This window comes from Colletes latitarsis, chromosome 4 (genome assembly GCF_051014445.1).
Source record: "Colletes latitarsis isolate SP2378_abdomen chromosome 4, iyColLati1, whole genome shotgun sequence".
In the NCBI taxonomy this organism is placed as follows: domain Eukaryota; kingdom Metazoa; phylum Arthropoda; class Insecta; order Hymenoptera; family Colletidae; genus Colletes; species Colletes latitarsis.
The window spans coordinates 29,599,323-29,619,404 of NC_135137.1; the positions used below are offsets into that span (position 1 = coordinate 29,599,323).

The following is a 20,082-nucleotide window of genomic DNA, read 5'->3' on the forward strand; positions in this document are numbered from 1 at the left end:
AAGCGTCAGCGACAGTGGATTTGATTTTGGAATAGGTAGTGAATTTCTTGCTTGTTTTTGTCCTCGATTTATATTTGCATAAAATGTATTTATTCTGAAAGGTCTATAAAGTAGAATGTTATTTACGTTATTCAACAGTTACATTTTGTAAAACTCTAATTTTATTTATTTCTGTAGCTTGTATAATTCCTCAATATAGTGTTAATGAGATAATAAGCACTTCAACTAGATAAATGTATAAAATAAAAATAAGTCTAAATTTTTATAAAAACTTCTAACGTTTTGATACTGTATTTTCATTCTGATTCCACCTAGTAAACCACTCGACTGCGTCGAAATATTCTTTTATGAAATCTGAACGAGAAACTAGATAATTTGTCTTATTCAAAGAACACCGACAACTATTGGTACCTGTCACCAGCATCCGGACACTTTAATCACAGCAAAGAAATAGAAGATACGAGACTTCCATCTAGTGCATTTCTCAGAAAATTTATATTCGTATTACGATCCCATGTTTCGTTTATTTCTTGTTTGGCCGGATATTACAGGTTGTTTCTAGCTAGATCATAATACGATATGAATTAGCTCGCAGGCACGTTTAGAACCGAACAACTGGATCGTTCGAAAGACACGCGTCTCGCGTTTGTAACTTTTGAATATCTGGATATTTTCGAACACAATATTTAAAAAATGAGGAAAGAAAATTTGTCACGTAGAAAATCGTAGATAAGATAAAAATTTATTTGTATTAATACTCTGATCTTGGAGTTTAATAATTGTACGAGTAGGTGTAGTCTTGCTTGTGTAAAAAAAAATTATATTGGTACGTAACATTTATTAACCCTGTGACGACGTTGCCCTGTTATTATAGATCGTTAGGAAATTTTATTATTAATATTGATTCGCACTCGCAATGGTTTACTTCCTGTCGCTGTATTTAAATCAACGACGAAATTAAACGTATAAGTATACACCAGGATGCTTGAAGTGATTATACGTATCACTTCGTTTAATAATCGTCACTATACCTAAATTTTGGTTCCATAAAATTATATGAATATAGAAGAATCTTACATTTCTAATCTAGGCGTTCTCTTCAAAAGTGTAAAAATGAATTTGTGAACCTACAGTAACCATTGTAAACATAAATCGAAATTAAATTCTGCGATATAAAATGATTTAGTGATTTTCATGTGAATAAATATTGGGAAGATAGGACCAAAAAATCTTGATTGAATTTTAAAATTTGATAAGAATGTGACATAAGAAATCCCTGGAAAACTTTGATTTTAGATAATCGTAAAATACATAGCCCAAAATTTATCTTAGTTATTTTTATAACCTCACTAAAATTCATGATATCTCGGTTCGAGAATGAATTATTTCAGTTAAATATGAAAGTGGTCATATGTGGATAACGTGGCAGTTAAAATGTTAAAATAGAGCCGTTTAACACACTTTTGCTCGACGCTTTAAATTAACGCAGTACAAGGTTTCTAATAGAACAAATTTATTTTTAATTAAATACTGTCGTTGGAAATATTTAATTTTGAATAAATTTTTCATTGCAAACTAATGTAAGATGAGTTTTTCTCGGTGGCAAATTCTTTATTTATCACTGTCGTTAATTTTATAAGCTTACTGTAAAATTATTTATCCAAAACTAAAGCTTCACGACTCCAGAGAAAATATTGTTTGGGTTCAAATAGACGCGGAGTCTACTGTAAATTAGTTTAAAATGAGTTTCTCTCAATAGTAAATTCTTTACTAATCGTTATCATTAATTTTTCAAGCTCACTGTAAAATCATTTATCAATAACTAAAACTTCACGACTCCGAATATTTTTTTGGGTCCAAATAGATCCAGAAATCGAGGGTTAAAACCGTTTGCAAAGCATTTTACTGTACGAAACTCGTTCAGTCTAAAGTTCCGAGCAGCTCTGACAGCTCTATTCGTTTCCAAACGGTGGAGAGAACCTTTGCGTTCCGCTCGATCGGCTCTCAAGAAAGTGCAAAGCGCCAAGTTCGAACTGGAGGGCCCAGGCCCCTAGGATATGCAGTGTCGTAACACAGGGACAGCCACGCTGATGGAGAAATCCCACCGGCTTATAATAATGTATCGTGTTCCGTTACGGACGGGCCTGTTCACACTGGTAAACGAGAGGCTCGCGTGGACTATAACTTTTAGAGGAAGATGGCATAACGAGTGAGAGCCAGGTACTTAAAGGCCGTTGCACTCGCGAACTGCCAAGACTTTCCTGGCCCTGCATAGCGGTACTCACACACTCCTCTCTCTCGTTGCACGTACGCCAGCACACAAATACGTGGTCGTGCTCGCGCGCGCGACAGTGTGGCATACTTGTTTTCCCGGCATAATAGTGTGTTACGTTGCGGCACATTGTGCCGCTTCAAGAATCGACAATGACACATCAATTTGGTCTGGCAGGAGAATACGTCGCGCACAACAGGTTTTCCTTCCAAGCAGGACGCGCGTCGACCAATGGAATCGCTGGACGCTCGTTTGCGCGCGAAAATTACGGAGACGCCGTGGTACTCGTGGGTGCCTTTTAATTTTGTCCATTCGGACGGTGAGAACATCCTGTAAACAATGGAATCGTATGCTCGGAGAAATTTCACATTGTTTTATGCCGATTGTCTCGTAACGACGATAGTACTAAGTTCCTTCATAGAAACGAAGGTAAGGAATAAGAGCCTCCTACGCAAAGTTCTTTTTCGAAAAATGAATTGTTTACGCCAAGAATTAAAAACAGTTGCAATATCGGAATTTTTATTCCGAATAACTGTTACCCAGAATTTTTAAGCATATCGGTTCCATAGTGTTACGTGTTCAGCTACTACAGTAACGATTCGTAAGATGAACCCCATATGTGATTCGTAGATTGAACATTTCTATTCCGAATAACTGTTATGCAGAATCGATATTTTTGAGCATATCGATTTCGTAGTGTTACATACTCAGCTACTATAGCAATGATTCTGCAAATGAACCCCATACGTGATTCGTAAATTGAACATTGCTATCTCTCCCAACTGTGAGGATTCTCCTCGAGCAAAGCGTGAAAAAGAAGAATTAAAAAATAGTAGGCTAGTGTCAGCCTACTAGCGACGTTCATCTTAAGAATCACTACTATAATTCGGTTGATTACCAATAAATCTTACTACTACGTTCACGAAATATTGCCAGTAGGGATATTACATTATTTTTATTCCTTACTTTTGCGAAACTTGTTTCATAAAATTCCAAATACCATTAAATAGTTGAGACGTTACAATGTTCATTCATAAAGCCGGTAAATACTGTTTACAAGCTGCATCGATTTGATTACAGTGAACCACTCAACAGCAACATTTACCACATTCGCTCTACTTATATAATACGAATTAAACTCATTTCACGCGTCGCGCGGTGTAACGAATGGATCCGTGCAAGATGGCGATACGACGTTCGGTTGATAATGACACAGGTTGAACAGGTTCGGTGTAATCGTCGCTATGACAGGTTTTCTTTGAGGGAATCGTCTACGATGGAATTATCCTTACGTACATGCGCGTATTCGATGCGTTTAGTATTCAAATTCGAACGATTTCATTTACGCGTCTGTCTTCAAGTGCTCCTTTTCTCTTTGTTTTTCAGCATCTACGAGCGTCCTGCGCGCTACGTACGCGCTCGTTTATCTGCCTAACCGGTCTTGGAATCGTTTATTTGCCACCGTTCGATGCGATATTTCATCGAATCTATTAACCTACTTCGACCGGTTCTTACATGTTCCGGCAGCTTTCTGTAACGATCAAATAACCACCCCGAGCGCAATCTTAATCTTTTTACCACGCTGACTAACGGAGACACGGAACGAGCGTCGATTCTCGTAGTACTCTCACTTTTTCCACGCGAAATTACAATCAACATTCATTGTCGTTTCATTAAGATACTACCTCGAGTGTACGTTGCCTTTGTCAACGTGTCACGATGAAACGGAAAGCACACAAACGCGATGTTATCGTTCAAATCAAGGAATCTATTCGATGACTCGATCATCGTGCCAGATTTCATTATTACTCTTGCCATTTCCACGTTAACTTGCTCTCACATTCATTGTTGTTTCAATAAAATTCTTTGTTACGTAAAGCTTACTTACGATGTTTTCATATAACACAATGGACACGTTGAATTTATAAGTCGAGAAGTAAAATTTGTTTGGTTATAATTAGACTGCGGATCTTTATGCAAATTCATATTTTTATTAGTAGAATTAATGAATTGGAGCTTTGTAGAAGATTGTCTCAACTCCTAAATATAGTAATTTGTATCCTATTTTAAGTATTTCCTTCATTTTTACATATGAAGTGCATTCTGTAGTGTTTTGAGGATTAAAATTTCTCATAAGTGCATAAATATTCGCAGTCTACTTCTTACTCTGTTATTTCATTCTTAAAACACTATTTCATTATTCTGTTTCAAAAAATATTGAATAATCTTACAAATAACAGTTTCAACATCTTTCAATAAAAGACGTTGCAAATTTTTATGTCACTTAATTTAATAAATTAGTTCATAGTCCTTTTATTTATAAATCGCGTATGTCTTTCGAAGATTCGATCTTTATTCTATAATCGTTGAATTTATTCTAGAACTCGATAAAAGTATAAATTCTTAATATTGTACGACAGAGGCTAAACGAGCTTAGTCGATTGGTGAATCGAAAATTAAAAATTTGAAAACAAGATTGAAATGGAATTTAGATAGATACGAATGGTACAAGATTCTGGAAGGATCGCGATGTTAAATTGATGAGATTCCTCTTTAAAGACCGTTTCGAACTTTACATGAAACAACGGTTTCTCATGCAGTGAAACTCCGGAGGAAATTCTATTTGGTATGTCGCTTGTGTCGCGATAGAAAGAAACGTCTGAAGATGCAAAGATATCACCTGAGACATCAAACACAGAACACTAATGCAAACATGGATTTCCGTCTCTCCGTCTACTGTTTTTGTTACGCAAATCAGAAGTCGTTTCTCCTACTGCTTTTACCGTTTCCACGTTGACCCCATGAAATGCCAAATTATTCTTTTCCAGAATCGATGTTTGTTTAAGTATTGAAAAATACTTTATTAAACAGGGAAAAATAATCTTTTCACAAACATTTTTTTAAGTTACGTGTCCTATAAAAAGATACTACTATCTGGTATTTAATAATATCAAAACACTCGTGGGACATACCAATGCAAACTTCTACAAACTGTTTATAAAAATTAAAGAACCTAATTATGTAACATGTAATTAGAAAATTAATTATTCTTGCATTCTCAATCATTTATTTATTCAGTATTATTCATAAACAAAATTCGTTTGATTAAAAACAAAGGGCTGCCATGAAATCATATTACTACTCATTCGAAATAACTTTTACCCAACACTGGTACCCCTGCATTTTATAAACTGTACGTCCAAAATGAAATTGCATAAAAATCGTTCGATCACAGATCAAAATTACAGTTTTATTCGTAAGGATGGATTTCATTGGTATAAGTGTAACGAAGGAAAGGTGTACTTAGACTTAAAGCGCGAATATGCAATGGGGGGAACAACATCGAACGAAAAATGCTCGTGCAAACGCGAAACTTATCGCCTTCATCGCGGAACCTTTCCGGTAGCTCCCGTTTCTCAGGCTCTGATTATCATTTTTGTTGCACGCACTGCGCCGGTGGATCCCCGTCACGTTTCACGTTGGTACGTGTGCGTGCGTAACAGTATCCCGGAGCCACCTACTTACACCTGTGTGGTTGCTAGTTTCCCGGCAAGCAACTACGTACCTGGCGTACCACCGTGTCATTCTGCTTCTTTTATGGGGTATAGTACCGTTCACAATTATTCCAGCGACCTTACATGCCTATACGACGACTGTACCTCCGATATAAGATGCACTTATTAACTCTCATCGTTCGACAAAATTTCTGTTCGAAACTGAAGTAAATAACTGCGTAAATAACGATGTCTTTAATCATTTTTTTTTTATTATTTCTATAACGATGTCTTTAATAATTTTTTTTTATTATTTCTATAATGATGTCTTTAGCCATTTTGTTTTATTATTTTTGTAAACGACTAACGATGTCTTTAATTATTTTTCTTATTATTTCTATGATGATGACTAACGACGTCTTTAGCCATTATTTTGTTATTATTTCTATAATGATGACTTTAATCATTTTGTTTTATTATTTTTGTAAACGACTAACGATGTCTTTAATTATTTTTTTTATTATTTCTATAACGATGACTAACGATGTCTTTAATCGTTTTATTTTATTTATCTAATGAATTTATTCGCAAAAATACAGATTTATGTGCACGAAAACATGATATAAGGTATTTGAGAAGACTAAGGATAATATTTAATGAACAAATTCTGTGCAACATAATTCCAAATAAAAAACGTAAAAGGAAAACAATTTCACCATACAAAGAAAGTAATAGATAACTATATTTTGTAAATGACAACTACGAGTTAATTTTTAATGTGCATCAATTCGAATGAGCTTTAAATATATTTTATTTTATATTTGCGTGCACTAGAATATATTTATATAAATTTTAAGAATGGAGAAGCTGCGATATACCTAGTATCGTACGAATAATTATGAACGGTATTGTACAGGACATGTACTGTACGTTTTACGTTTGCTCCTTAATGGAAGTAAAGGAAATATATAAATCGAAGATTCATCGTTTAATAAATTCCACGCATAGGCTACATTCTGGTTCTACCACTGACATAACATTGCTCGAAATAATTATAGATTATTTAGTTAAATGCATGATTGAAAATCAAAAGACTTTTTCCGCAAAAAATATCAAAATTCACATGTTAGGTACTAAAATGAAGCAATAAATGACACTAATAACGATGGCTTCCAGAAAAGAAACTCTGCACAGGATCGATGTACAAATGTGATAGGCTTTAATTGTGATTTCTAAGACCGTCGAGAAACGGTAGTTCGTTGCTTTATTGTAAAGCAGCCGCATTATGCGCCACGTGAATCACGCGAGTAACAGTATTTAAACCCGCACACTTACGGTTGAGAACCACAATATACTAGAGAAACAAGCGAACGTTTGCTTCTGTGGCCACAAATAAGATCGATAGACCAACACAGTCACACGGGTGAAAAGGATGCGAAAATCTGGTAACCTATTTTTATGAAAATCTAGCGTATCAGCGTCATTCGATCTTTTCCCATCGTTACACGATTCCTTCCTTCAGCGTATCGCATTTTCATCGGCTTTTCCCCGTTAATGAAACGACGACGCGCGATTAGACGCGTTAGACAACGAAGATTCCGTGTCACGCGTTAATCTAACACCAGTAATCGCGAAACCTTTCTCAAGATCTAATTAGCATTTGTTTGCTCGCGGAGCATTAGCCTCTGAACTTTGTTGCAAAAGTGCAGAGAGAAATGCACGAACAATAAATTTAGGTACAGTTACATGGATCTGCGAAATTAAGTCTGTAACCATTTCGGATCGTTTCAATGCAAGGAATAAATAAAGTAATTAGTGGACCTGTTATACAAACGAGATGATTAATGTTTCAAGTAACACTATAAATTCTAAACATTAATTACTCGGTGGAAAATGTATGCTAGTACAGTACTTCTTAGAGATTGTGTATTTTAGTTGGATAGAAAGTATGGAAAGCCAATAGTTCTGTAAAATATAAATCACATATCTTGTGATCGAACAATAAAACGTGTCTTCAACCTCGTACGAGCAAATTTATATGACCTGTTTAAACGTTTTGACTCGTAATTCGCGTCTTCTTCGATACTATGAATAAATATAAAAAAATAATGAGATAAAGAAATTAGTTTTGCTTGAAAGGAACAAATATTTGAAATGTATGATTTTTTAGAGTAAATGTGTGTATTAAATTTACAAAAAATTAAGGCAAACAACGAACTATTATTTATTATAAATGAGAATATATATTTTTATTGTAAATACAAATGTTCAACCTTTTACTTTTTATAGTTTCTTTTTACAATCCTTGTTAATATTTTCTTATTTGAAGTAAAACTAATTTTTTAAGCGGTATAATAATTTTTGTATAATTTTCTTTGTCGACATTTCTGCTCGCAATGAGACTCGAACTTCAAACGATAACGTTCAAACAGATTATATAAATTTTCGTGTTTGCATTTATGAAAATCCTTAGTGTTAATTTTATCTGAAGCTAGAAAAAATACGTGTTTTAATTTTGATATCGGAAAGCCAAGAATGCAAGAAACCTCTTAATGAAAAGGACCTTCCTACTAGCTACGTACCTGCTACACTCATTCACAGATACACCTGCTACAAACGATCACCGTTCACACAGGTATAGTATTTATCACGGACGGAGTATCGTAGTAACCACCTGCTAGGGTCACGCACACCGTTTTCATTCTCGTTGCATTCATCAGTGACCAGTGAGTATACGTAGGCCATATTAGAAATATATAGTTATTATTCCAATGTGAATGCGCATGAATCTATTTAGATACGGTATAATTTAATCGTTTTTAACTTAATAACTACCAAACGATCATCTATTGTCAAATGAAGTTGTAACGTCGTTGCTTTTCGTTTCGTCTGCAATAAAATTAATAGTAATAAGAAATCATAATTGCGTGAAATTACAAATAAAGGTACACGTTTAGGTACAAAGGCGAGTTGCTAACCTAACCTTGATTGTAAACCTTACACGTGTTATAAAAATTAATTATTCTATTAAAGAAATATAATAAATTAGAATAAATACATTATCAAATTATCTGTTAGAAAATATGTAAGAAAGACAAATCAAGTTTTTAAGACTGTAATATTGCTTGTACATTATACTCAAAAATGTATTAATATTCAATATATTAATATCGATACCTAAGTTAAGTAAGTCTCAACAATTAATTTTATTTTGAAAAAGCGTTATTACAATCTTGAAAAAATGGTTGAAAACATTAAATACACATATTAATTATTGAGATTATATACATATTTAAATCACGTCAACTACAAATTTCATTCACGGACTATTTATATGTACAAAAATTATGTATATCAAATTATATTATTTATCATTGTCTTTAAATATGGTTAACCGTTTCGATGCTTTAGCAAAATTGAATTGTCTTTGAAGTTGATAACATTTATTAATAATTTGGTATTGTATCTATTGATCAGAACGGTTGTATACGGTACAATAAAATGCTAATTTATGGATGCCATGTCCATTTTTATTGTACGTTTCGTGCATAACGAAATTGACTAAATGCACTTGCTGTACGCCGAATCACGTACCTCGATATCGCAACCAGCGCGTTAAAGCAACGAGAATTCTAGTAGTAAAATTGTTCTGTTTCCTTTTACGACATATTCACGCTTCCCCATAAATTCTGTCCTACTTTATGAAGGGCTTTTATGAAACGAACACATCGACCACAGTATCGATTGAACTCTTTACGATCGTGTATACGATACACATTCCAATGGCTCGCGTTCGGCTGCATTAGAGCTGTTCGACTACTCGAAAAAAGCGAGCCAATTACTCGAATATTTCGAATAGCACGACCATTCGAAACAGTTTAGAAAATTTCGAATCGCCCGAATACTCCAATAAACTAAGCAAATTTATTTATTTAATTGCTCATTAATAAATTTACAAAAAAAAAAAAAGAAAAAAACACCAGAGAACCTGAAAACAAATTTAAAAATTCTGAAACGTGATCGTAAGCGTTATATAAATTCCATATTCGATTTACGGTGTCCAGTTGATCTAGTTTAAATCTATAAACAATCGATATTGTTAACATTAACATCTGAAGCAACTGCTGGTACTTAATATAGAATATAAAACGACTATAAAACACGCTATTTAATATAACAAATTATAATTTCAGAAAGAAAGATCAGATTATTTCCACGTGTTTCGAGAATGGTCTTGAAAAGATACAAATTTCTCTAACATAACTAGACTTATTCGATTCATTTGATTTGTCTTCCCTGTTATTTTATCTTTCGATTCGAATTCTTGTTTAAAATTGAAACTAGTCCAACCGTTACTCGAGCGAGACTACGCGACACGGTTCTGTGAAATGAATTTTTGTCGATTCGAAATTCAAGCTACTCGAATGCTTAGAGTGCTCGGACAGTTTTACAACACTATATGCCATATGCGCGTGCAACCGTGTCGGTATGGCACTATACGTGTGAAATACGCGTCTGGCGAGACTTTCTTCGGACAACAGGTAGACCTCGAGCTCGGTAGGCGGAAAGCCGCAGCTCGTGGGATTGAGCAACCATGATGCTACCTTGATATTCGTGCTTAAGGGTTGGAACGGATATCGACAAGCAAAGAAAAGAACAACGGAGCGTTAAAAGCGATAAGACGATTACATCTCTCTATTCGTTTTTAAGCAACCTACGTCCGGGACGATCGCAGCAACAAAATTTCCTCGACGCCTATTCTATTCTTGCTTCGTAATCCCAGACAATAGAATTATATAATCCTACACTATCTTCTGTTCGTTCCTCGATTTTGAATTACCTGGACAAAATATTTTAATACTTTACTGTGAGGTATAGCTTTCAAAAATAGTTAAACAAGTATCATAGTTTTTATTGGATTGGATCATCATTGATTGATCTATTGGGTCATAGACTATGTTCTATTCGTTTTTCGATTTTTAATCACCTGGACAAAATATTTTAATACTTCAGTGTTGTATAGCTTACAAAAATAATTAAACAAGTGTCATAGTTTTTACCGGATCGTATACGTTTTTCATCTTGAATACTAGATAATTTAGTGTGGGTAAAAATACATATAACACCCAAGAAAAGTGACAAAGAACATATAGCAATTATGCCTCGTAAAAAGATTAAAGTATGGCATAATTGAATTTATTTTATAATCGTTTTGAAACAAAAATAATTTCTGTAAAGTAAGAATATGCAGAACTGTTAAGGCTAAAAGAACTATATATATAAATATGTTGATAAAACATACTTAATAAAATGTAGTTTCTTTGACGCTAGAAGCAAAAATTTCGTTCTAGATTTGCAAATGGACGTTTTGGTAAGGCTATTTTAGCAGATTTTGTCTTACATTAGCCTATCAAATATCATCATTTTTCGTTTTAGCCACTAAATAGTTAATATTAAGATAAAGCCTCCATACACAGAAAATAGTTATCAACTAATAGGCGCGTTCAAGACAGAATTTGCTAGAATAGTCTCATCCACTAGCGGATATAGTACAAAATAGAGTAATTTTTGCTATTAATACCAGAGAACATAATGTATAACATTTAAAAAACGTTTGAGACACGAAAATGTTTTCAATCGTGTTTTTTACAGAACTAAACTTATAATAAGAATATTTCGTTCGTCTTAACATTACGAAAACTCGAACTTACACCTGACAATATCGAATAAACTTTACACTCGAGCTGCACGACATTAAGAATTGAGGATAATTTGCATATACCGTAAAGTCACAAACGCTAACCGCATACTGACATTGAACGATGATTCAAAGTTCTATGGAACATAAGGGAATACTGAATAATGAGAATTGCTACTCGACTCTGTTTCTCTTTCTGCTGTTTCAAGCAACAAAATTACGATGCAAGGAAAATAGCTTCGTTTTCATTCTCGTCTGTTTTTCAGACAACCTCGAAGAAAAATAATTTAACTTTTCTCAGAAACAACACACAAGTACACAACTAATTTCCACGACGTCGAACAAACATTCAAGGAGGACTATTTTTCCCATTTTCAGATATAAGAAAATCATTTTAACCGTCACGCTATTTTCCAAAGGCGGTTGCAGTAGATATCGTCATTTTTGTGATCTAAAACGATTCAGCTAATTTTTATCGTTTTTTAATTTTTATATTATCGTTGAAGTCACCTAATGCAACGAGTATTTCAGTGCAACAGCCGAGGTAGACCGTAACCCAGTCTCAGTGGAGTTCGAGAACACAAGAGAAAGATCAAAGTGAGGGTAAAGAACGATCGAATCGCTATAGTGGGTAACTTGCAGCGTTATCTAAGAGGAAACAGGTCGAAGGGAGGTGGATGATGAAAGGCACGGCGTGTAACAGCTGTAAAAACGACCTGCTGGAATTAATTGACTCGATATACGGGAAACCGTGCTCTGAATTAGGTCAAACTGTGGTTGCACAGAAGGGTAACAAAACTGTCCTCCATGAATCTGAGAAATCAGACACAAACGAAATAAAAATTATGTTCGATGCATAGGTTAACGTGTCCCGATCGGAAAAATGAAGTCGGTACAAATATTATGCAACACCTCAACGTGTAACGATTAAATAACGACAATTTTAGTGTCTAAAGTATCTGCTTTACACGTTACGACTTTTAATTCGTGTACAAAGACAGCCCATAGACAGCTGTTACAACTGTCCTTGTAACAGTTGTGTAAAGAACAGATGCATAGAAGGTTATCGATTCAAATATCGCGAAAGGAATATTTTCTTCGAGTGTTTTTCGATATGGATTACTGACTGTAATTTCCCTCGATGCAGGAAAAACGCTTATAATGTCGATATCCTGATTCTACGATAATCTGAATAAAGCTCATTTGCAAATGATACAGTTGGGTATTTTAAAATAGTTTTATAGGAGTTTCTGATATTGTTAAGAACTTATATCACGATATTTTTTATTTGTATCATCAAAATTAATTGTCACCAAATCATACGAAATTATAGAGAAATTAGACTTATTATCATGGAATTATACGTACTCTCATCAATTTATTTGAGCAAGGGGGACAAGGAAACGGACAATTACAACAATCTAAGTGATGGTTCAGTAAATGCACCTTATATTGCTCGCAAATAATCAAGCTTACTCGTACGTATTTATTTTATTTCAGTGGATTCGTAAATTCGCGGTTGTGAGCATTGGGAAAGATAATTATATACGTATATAAAATACATTTACGATTTATGAGTCTCGAAATTATTGAAAAAGGAACAAACAAGTTCCTGGTATCGTGAAATTATCGGGGCACGTAATATTTTATGAAATACCATTGAGTTGTTATCAAGAGTCATGTTTCGAGCAACTTCCACGTAAATTATACTATAAAAACCGCAGAAATAGCCACGTTAATTTGTGCAACTGAGAATCGTTGTTACTAATTTCATTTACACGCTTCGGTTAAACGAGTCAAAATATTTCATTGCGTTAACTGAATTCGTCTACTTGCTCGCTAAAAGAAGATTTTACGTATAAAATAGAAGGTGATCTTGAAAACACGACTCCAGAATGCATAGTATACCTAATATTCATAATTTTCATACTGTCCCTCTTTGTAGCAAGTTATTTCCAAAAGAGGCGTACGTCGTTCGAGTACTTTCAGTATTGTCTTATCGTATTATCGACGCATAGTGTATATTATACAGGGTGTTCGGCCAACCCTGGGAAAAATTTTAATACGGGATTCTAGAGGACAAAATAAGACGAAAATCAAGAATACTAATTTGTTGATGGAGGCTTCGTTAAACACTTATTAACGTTTAAAGTTCCGAACGTACTGAATTTTTTTCTCGAAAATGCGCAAGATTTCGGAGGTATGTCTATTCACCAAAAATGATTGTAATTAACCCCCGCAACCGAAAATAATTTTTTTAGAATTAATTAAAAATTTTTTTTTTCGTCAACAAATTTAGGCACCTACCCCTGTCGATTTTTCTTAAAAATTAGTTTTTCAATTTTGATAATTTTATTTTATGCCCTACAGAAAAGTTGTCTAATACTTTTTTGTAGGTATCAATGAACTCTACTTCAAAAAAAAGTTTCATTGAAATATATTCACAATTGTAGGAGTTATGGCTGTTTGAAAATTGGACCATTTTTATGGGGTTTTTCTCATTTTTCGGGGTCAAGGACCAACTTTTCAAATATTTTTGCGATTTGTACATATTCTCCACTAAAATACGCTTAGTTTGCTTTTTTAAACATTAAAATCGTTCAATCCGTTCAGAAGTTATGGCGTTTTAAAGATTCGCATGGAAATTCGGGCAGACATTTCTGGCCAGAAATTATATTTTCGGTAAGGAATTTTTTTCTCGAAACTGAGTAGGATTTCGGGGATATGTCTATTGATCAAAAATGCTTGCAATTGACCCTTGCAACTAAAAATAATTTTTCCAAGACGATTCGAAAGTCTTTTTTTTCACCCAAAACTTTCAGCACTTACTCGAATTTTTTTCTCGAAAATGGGTAGGATTTCGGAAGTATGTGTATTCACCAAAAATGATTGTAATTGACCCCCGCAACCAAAAATAATTTTTCCAGAACGATTTGAACTTTTTGAATTTAATTGTTAATAACTTTTTAACGAAACTTCCATCAACAAATTGGTAGTCTTGATTTTCATCTTATCTTGGCCTCTAGAATCCTCTGTTAAAATTTTTCCCAGGGGTGGCCGAAAATCCTGTATATGTACATGGGTATAGTGCTGCTTAAAAGTCATAAGGCAATTACTAAGAGGAATTGTACTATTTAATATTTTCTAGGATAAACGAAATACGAACACAATTATACATTGTAATATTTTAGAAAATTTACCAAAAAATAGAATATCTCTCATTCGTCAATATGTACCTATATGTACCCACCATGTTTCTTAATTACACTCAATACAAATATTGTAATACCACAGTTTCTATTATAATATGGTCCCAAACCTATCGAAATATAAACAATTTACTAGGTTTCTAATTTAAGTGATTTGGAATAACTGAGTATTCGAATCTATCTGTAATTACAGTAATGAACTTATTGAATTAATTATTCTTTCGTCAAATAACTAACATTGAACATAAACATGTATGATCTATGTAAAATACTAGAGTTTTGTTCAAAACTGCAGGTATCCCGAGACTTTTGAGTGGCATTATAAAAACTCTAGATAAGTCGTGCATGAAATAATTTCCAAATGGTAGGAAATGCGAGTAAACTAAAGAAGGTTTCCTTTCATCACTTTTTATGCAGAATCTGATAATATCAAGGAAAAAAATTTCTTCTCAATCTTTCAATGTCATCTCAAGATCACTTTATGTGTTTTAAATGGAATACTATACTTCTGACTCAGTACCACGAGTAAATAAAATAGAAGATTTAACTCGTTCGAAGTCACCTTGAAATAATCCAAGGTGACGGAAAAACGGTAGATATTCAAATAGGTGAAAAACAAGCCGTACATACGTTATCACTTTATTCAATGAATTAATAATCATTCCAAAATAGACTATAAGTGCATCTACAATAAGGAATATTGTAGGAACATTTGTGTGCAAAATTTGAAATACTTTTACCATGCGGTTATAACGTTACTGTCACGTTTACTTTTATATTTTAAATAATATTATAGCGACATTATAGAAAAATTAATTTAAAAATATGGTTCTGTCTATGTTATTTCTATTTATGCATTAACAATTTATGTTTCACTTATACCACTTATGATCGTTTATTTTACACATCTCAATTTATTATGCTGCAAGTTATTGCTATTAATTAGTCCATTTTTTTAAATCTTTATCAACCTTTCAAGTATCGAATGTAAACTATTTTTTTGAAACGTAGAAAAATGCAAGAGTGTTGTCAGAATTGGCAGACAATTACAATTATAATTTGCAAAATTTGTCCTCGGAATACATTATTGTAATTTGATTAAGAAAGAAATCCTTTTCGTTAAAAGTAGGTTCACGTTTCTGTTCATAAAACCACTATAAAATGAGCGTATAAATACATTTAACATTTAAGATTCTTTCGGCACAATTTTGTTTTTAAAACACAATTAGAGGAAAGGACGTCCAAAAAATGGGAATTTAAAATATAAAATCTAACAAATATAAAAATAGGCGACTTAATGTTTGTAATTTGATTAAGAAAGAAATCCTTTTCGTTAAAAATAGGTCACGTTTCTGTTCATAAAACCACTATAAGTTTGATATTTAAGATCCTTTCGGCACAATTTTGTTTTTAAAATACAATTAAAGGAAAGGACGTCCACAAAATAGGAATTTAAAATATAGAATCTAACAAATATAAAAATAGGCTTAATGTTTGCCAGTGCGACTGGAACATTGCAGCACTATTTCTGTAACGTTCCCGTCCCGTGCGAGTAAAAACGAGCGTAGCGTGAAAACGCGAGAGAAGAAAACCCGCTGGAAATCGATAATCGATTACTATCGCAACCGTGAATTCGAGACGCGGCGGCTGCAGACCGCCGCGCCGCCGCGTGTCGTTGGCATGCGCGATCGACGATCGAGCCAAACGGATTTTTTCGCGGCCTCGCCGTGTCGCGTCTAATCAAGGAAATACGCGGGTATCCGATCGTAGGAATTTCAAAAGCATGACTCACCGTCAGGATTGGTGAAGTAACCCCAGGTGGGGGTCGCCGTGGCCGCCGATTGGAGGACCACGGCCAGAATACTGAGGGCCAGAGCACCAGCGGCGCCTCGCGCCGCGACGGCGCGCTTTTCGCTTCGCTGCGGATCGGTAGTCGTCGTGGCGACCGCCCTTACGTCTTGACGGTTGCTCGAATCGGTTGCCATTCTTCATGCCGTTCCCGTGTCTCGTCGATCTCGTGCGCCACGCAACAATTCGTCGATCGGCCTCCTCCGGGTTCACCTTCCCTCCGCGCGTATATCTCTGTCCAGTCGATTCACCGTACGACACTCTTCCGCGCCACTGGGTGCTTCTTTACGTCGGTTCGATCATTTACCGATATCCTTGCGCGTATCAAGGTCGACTAATTACATCGACGACAAACATCGCGTCGTCGAGGCGCTCGATGATCGAATCTCGCACACTCCCCGATGTCACGTACCGCCTCGCGTATGGATAGGCGCGTGCATGCACGCAATCGATAGTTCCAAGTGGGAGAGAAAGTAAAGGGGTAGGGGAGAGGTGTATCGGTCTTAGGCGAATTCCACGTTCCCGTGTCGCTGTTTCTTTCTTTCTTTCTCGAACGTGCGAACGAAGACGAAGCGAAGACCATACTCCACCTTTATATCGCGTGTCTGTCCCTCTCTCGCTTCCTCCCTTTTCAGCTAAAACCCTTCTCCTGTATATACGCGCGTTACCTCGTGGTTCCAGCCCGAGACCACTCGGGAACCGGTTTTTGCGATGCGCGAAGCGGCATTGGCTAAAAATAAAAGCGCCTCGGATTCTCTCTCCGGCGCTCCTCCATTCGACTCCCGCGATTTTCTGGTCACCTTGTAGGTTACCGCGTCGGGGATCTTCCGGGTGCACCCACTCTCGGTTAAACTATCCAGCGTTCGATCGAATCTCCCGCGGGCTCGTCCGATCAACGATCGCGTTCACCGCCTGTCATCGCGATTTGTCGTACGACCAAGATGGCGCGCCGGAATATAGTGCTTCCCGAATAACTCGAGGCCGTTCATTCTCACGTTCGTTCTCTCGTTCCACCCAGCAGTCGTTGCTTTCACGGCATCCTCGTCGAACCAGTCGAAACGCCGTACGACATCGATCGTGTTCGCGAATGCACGAAGCTCGGAGGCGCTGTCGGTTCGCTAGGTTAGGTTCGTGCGCGCTGGAAATACGAACGGTTTGATATTTACCGTGGCGCTATATCGATCGCGCGGGGATACACTCGCTTCATTTCGTGCCGCGTCTTTCTCTACGAGTTTCGCAACCGCGTGCTGCGAACTCGTATCCGCATCAGAGCCACCGTTGGAATCCTCTTTCACTTCACCAGTCGACACGTCAAACCATCTCGAACCGATTCAAAATCTCCCCGTCGTCGTTCTACGCACGTTGTTTCCCGCTCTTTCCGCGGGGCGCTTTCGTTTCGCGAGGCGCACTCTACGTCTCACGTACGAACCGTACGTACGATGTCACTGTGTCACGAGCTCACACGCACACGCGTCGATAACAGGTTCTCGATCGAATTCGAGACCTGCCCGGCACTCGGTACGCTCGCTCGTACGCGCGAAACGACACGACGACACCAGAATTTCCGCCTGCGCGAGTTTTCCGTCGTACCGTGCGTGGAACGGAGAAAAAAGACTTATACGGAACGACAATATACATACGTAACGCGTAAACAGCCGAGCCGCGAGATGTTTGTACTTGCGTATTCCAGCCGCGCTGCCGTGCGTAGGAGACACTGGTGGAGCGAGAGAGACGGCAAACGAGAGACGAAGGGCGTACGAGGGGGACGAGAACAGAGAGAAACAATACACATACGCGAGCCTGCGCGCTGCGCGGCATACTGAGGCGACCGGCACCGTCAAGCTGACTCGAATGCTCCGCGCTGCCGTGGCTCCTCCTTCCCTCTCGCTCGCACCAATGACCGCAGCCACTACCCATCGACCTTTCTCTCTCTCACCCTGCCTCGGTCTCCCTTCCTCTGCGCTTGGATTTGCATCGCCGTCGTGTTTTCGTACCGTACGACGTACGCCCGTTACAATTGCATTCTTGGAAGAAGATACTTCAACGGGCGTGCATTTTTTACGGCCAACTCGGACGCTTAATTAGGAACGACGAATTAATTAGTTTACGATTAACGTTCCGTCGGTGATTCGATAAGGCGCGAACGCGCAATGCTCCCTCGACGTACTCGATGCTAATTGATGAGTAACGAGTGAAGTTGGAAGAATCGTTCTACCGAAATAACCAACGCGATCTATGTATGCTTATTTGTTGACCCTTTTACGAGGGAAACATTGCGATCGTATATCGAGTCAAACTCGACGTATGATTTCTGGAGTACTGTTATATCCTCGTAATATTATTTTATTAGTATTTGTAATTTTTATTGGACGTCTGCACTTTTCAGTGACGTTTTATTACGTGAAAATGTGCATTTAAATATTTAAGCTTTTATTGTTTATGTGTGTTGTCAATGTGTGATATTTTTGTAAACACTCTTTAACCTGGAGGAAGGACTTTTTCTCGCATATTTCGCAAAAATATGTTGCTTTTCTTCCCCTAAATAACTCATAAATCGATACTCTTTCATATTTTTAAGTGCTACCTTCACAAAAGTTGCCAATTAAAGATATAACTGTTTCTCGAATAAATTTTAAACAGTTTAATATTGTTGTATTTATATTCCATTTTATATAATATATAAGTATTTAGAGAACAGACTTCTATTCCCCAGAAAAACAGTTTACGTCACCATTTACCAAGTAAATCTTGCTATATCGCGTAGGAGGTGACAAACTTTTCAGTTTTAATATCAGTTGTATTTTTAAGAATATGAGTTTTAATATCAGTAAACTTTGTGTGATATGTTCTTTTCAAAATAGACGTTCCTGAAGATTGCACAGTTTATTACACAACAAATCAAACACCTGCCTTAAAAAATGGAGATAGATAAAAAAAATATGTTTACAACCCGTGAAACAATCAATGATTCGATGGCGTATACAAATAGTTAAAAAATGATACACTGGACACGGAGAAGAACAAATAGGGACGCGTCTACTTCAACTCGTAAAACAAAATGAAGACTTCCGGTCGAAGGAATAAGCTCAGTGGAACAGTGATAGACAAGTTGCGTATTTATTATGGATTCGTAGAAATTGTGACTCTGTAGAAGTGATGAGGTATGCAATCTGAGCCCCGTTCAACCACCATCTCTCAAATGACAAGCAACCGCAACATGAGAAATGTCCTCCAGGCTTTCACTCTTAGTGTTCGTGACAGAAGGCGAAGGCAGAGGGCAAGTTGGTCAGATATAAATGTGATTATAAATCGCTTCAACCAGATTCTAAAGGTAATCAGACCCATTTATGAAGATCTCAGCACAGATATTTTATTGGACCGTTGTATGAGGGGATACACTCAAAATAATAGTGAAAATCTAAACAATTTTATATGGAAAGTATCGCCAAAAATAATTCACTCCAAAATCCGACTTTTTGGTCAAAATTATACTTGTTGCTACGAATCATTGCTATTTTTTGAAGAATATTTCTAAAATTGGCTATAACAAGTACTGCTTTT

At 36.2% G+C, this 20,082-nt stretch overlaps 1 protein-coding gene across 1 annotated transcript in view; it reads right to left on the reverse strand.

Moving 5' to 3' along the window:
- The window catches only part of LOC143340838 (uncharacterized), a 98,613-nt gene extending 80,316 nt beyond the window's left edge, over positions 1-18,297 (reverse strand). Inside the window, exon 1 of the mRNA XM_076763182.1 lies at positions 16,466-18,297. Coding sequence (XP_076619297.1) covers positions 16,466-16,658 — 193 coding nt within the window. The 5' untranslated portion in view covers positions 16,659-18,297. The remainder of the gene's footprint in view (positions 1-16,465) is intronic.
- Between the last annotated feature and the right edge of the window lie 1,785 nt (positions 18,298-20,082).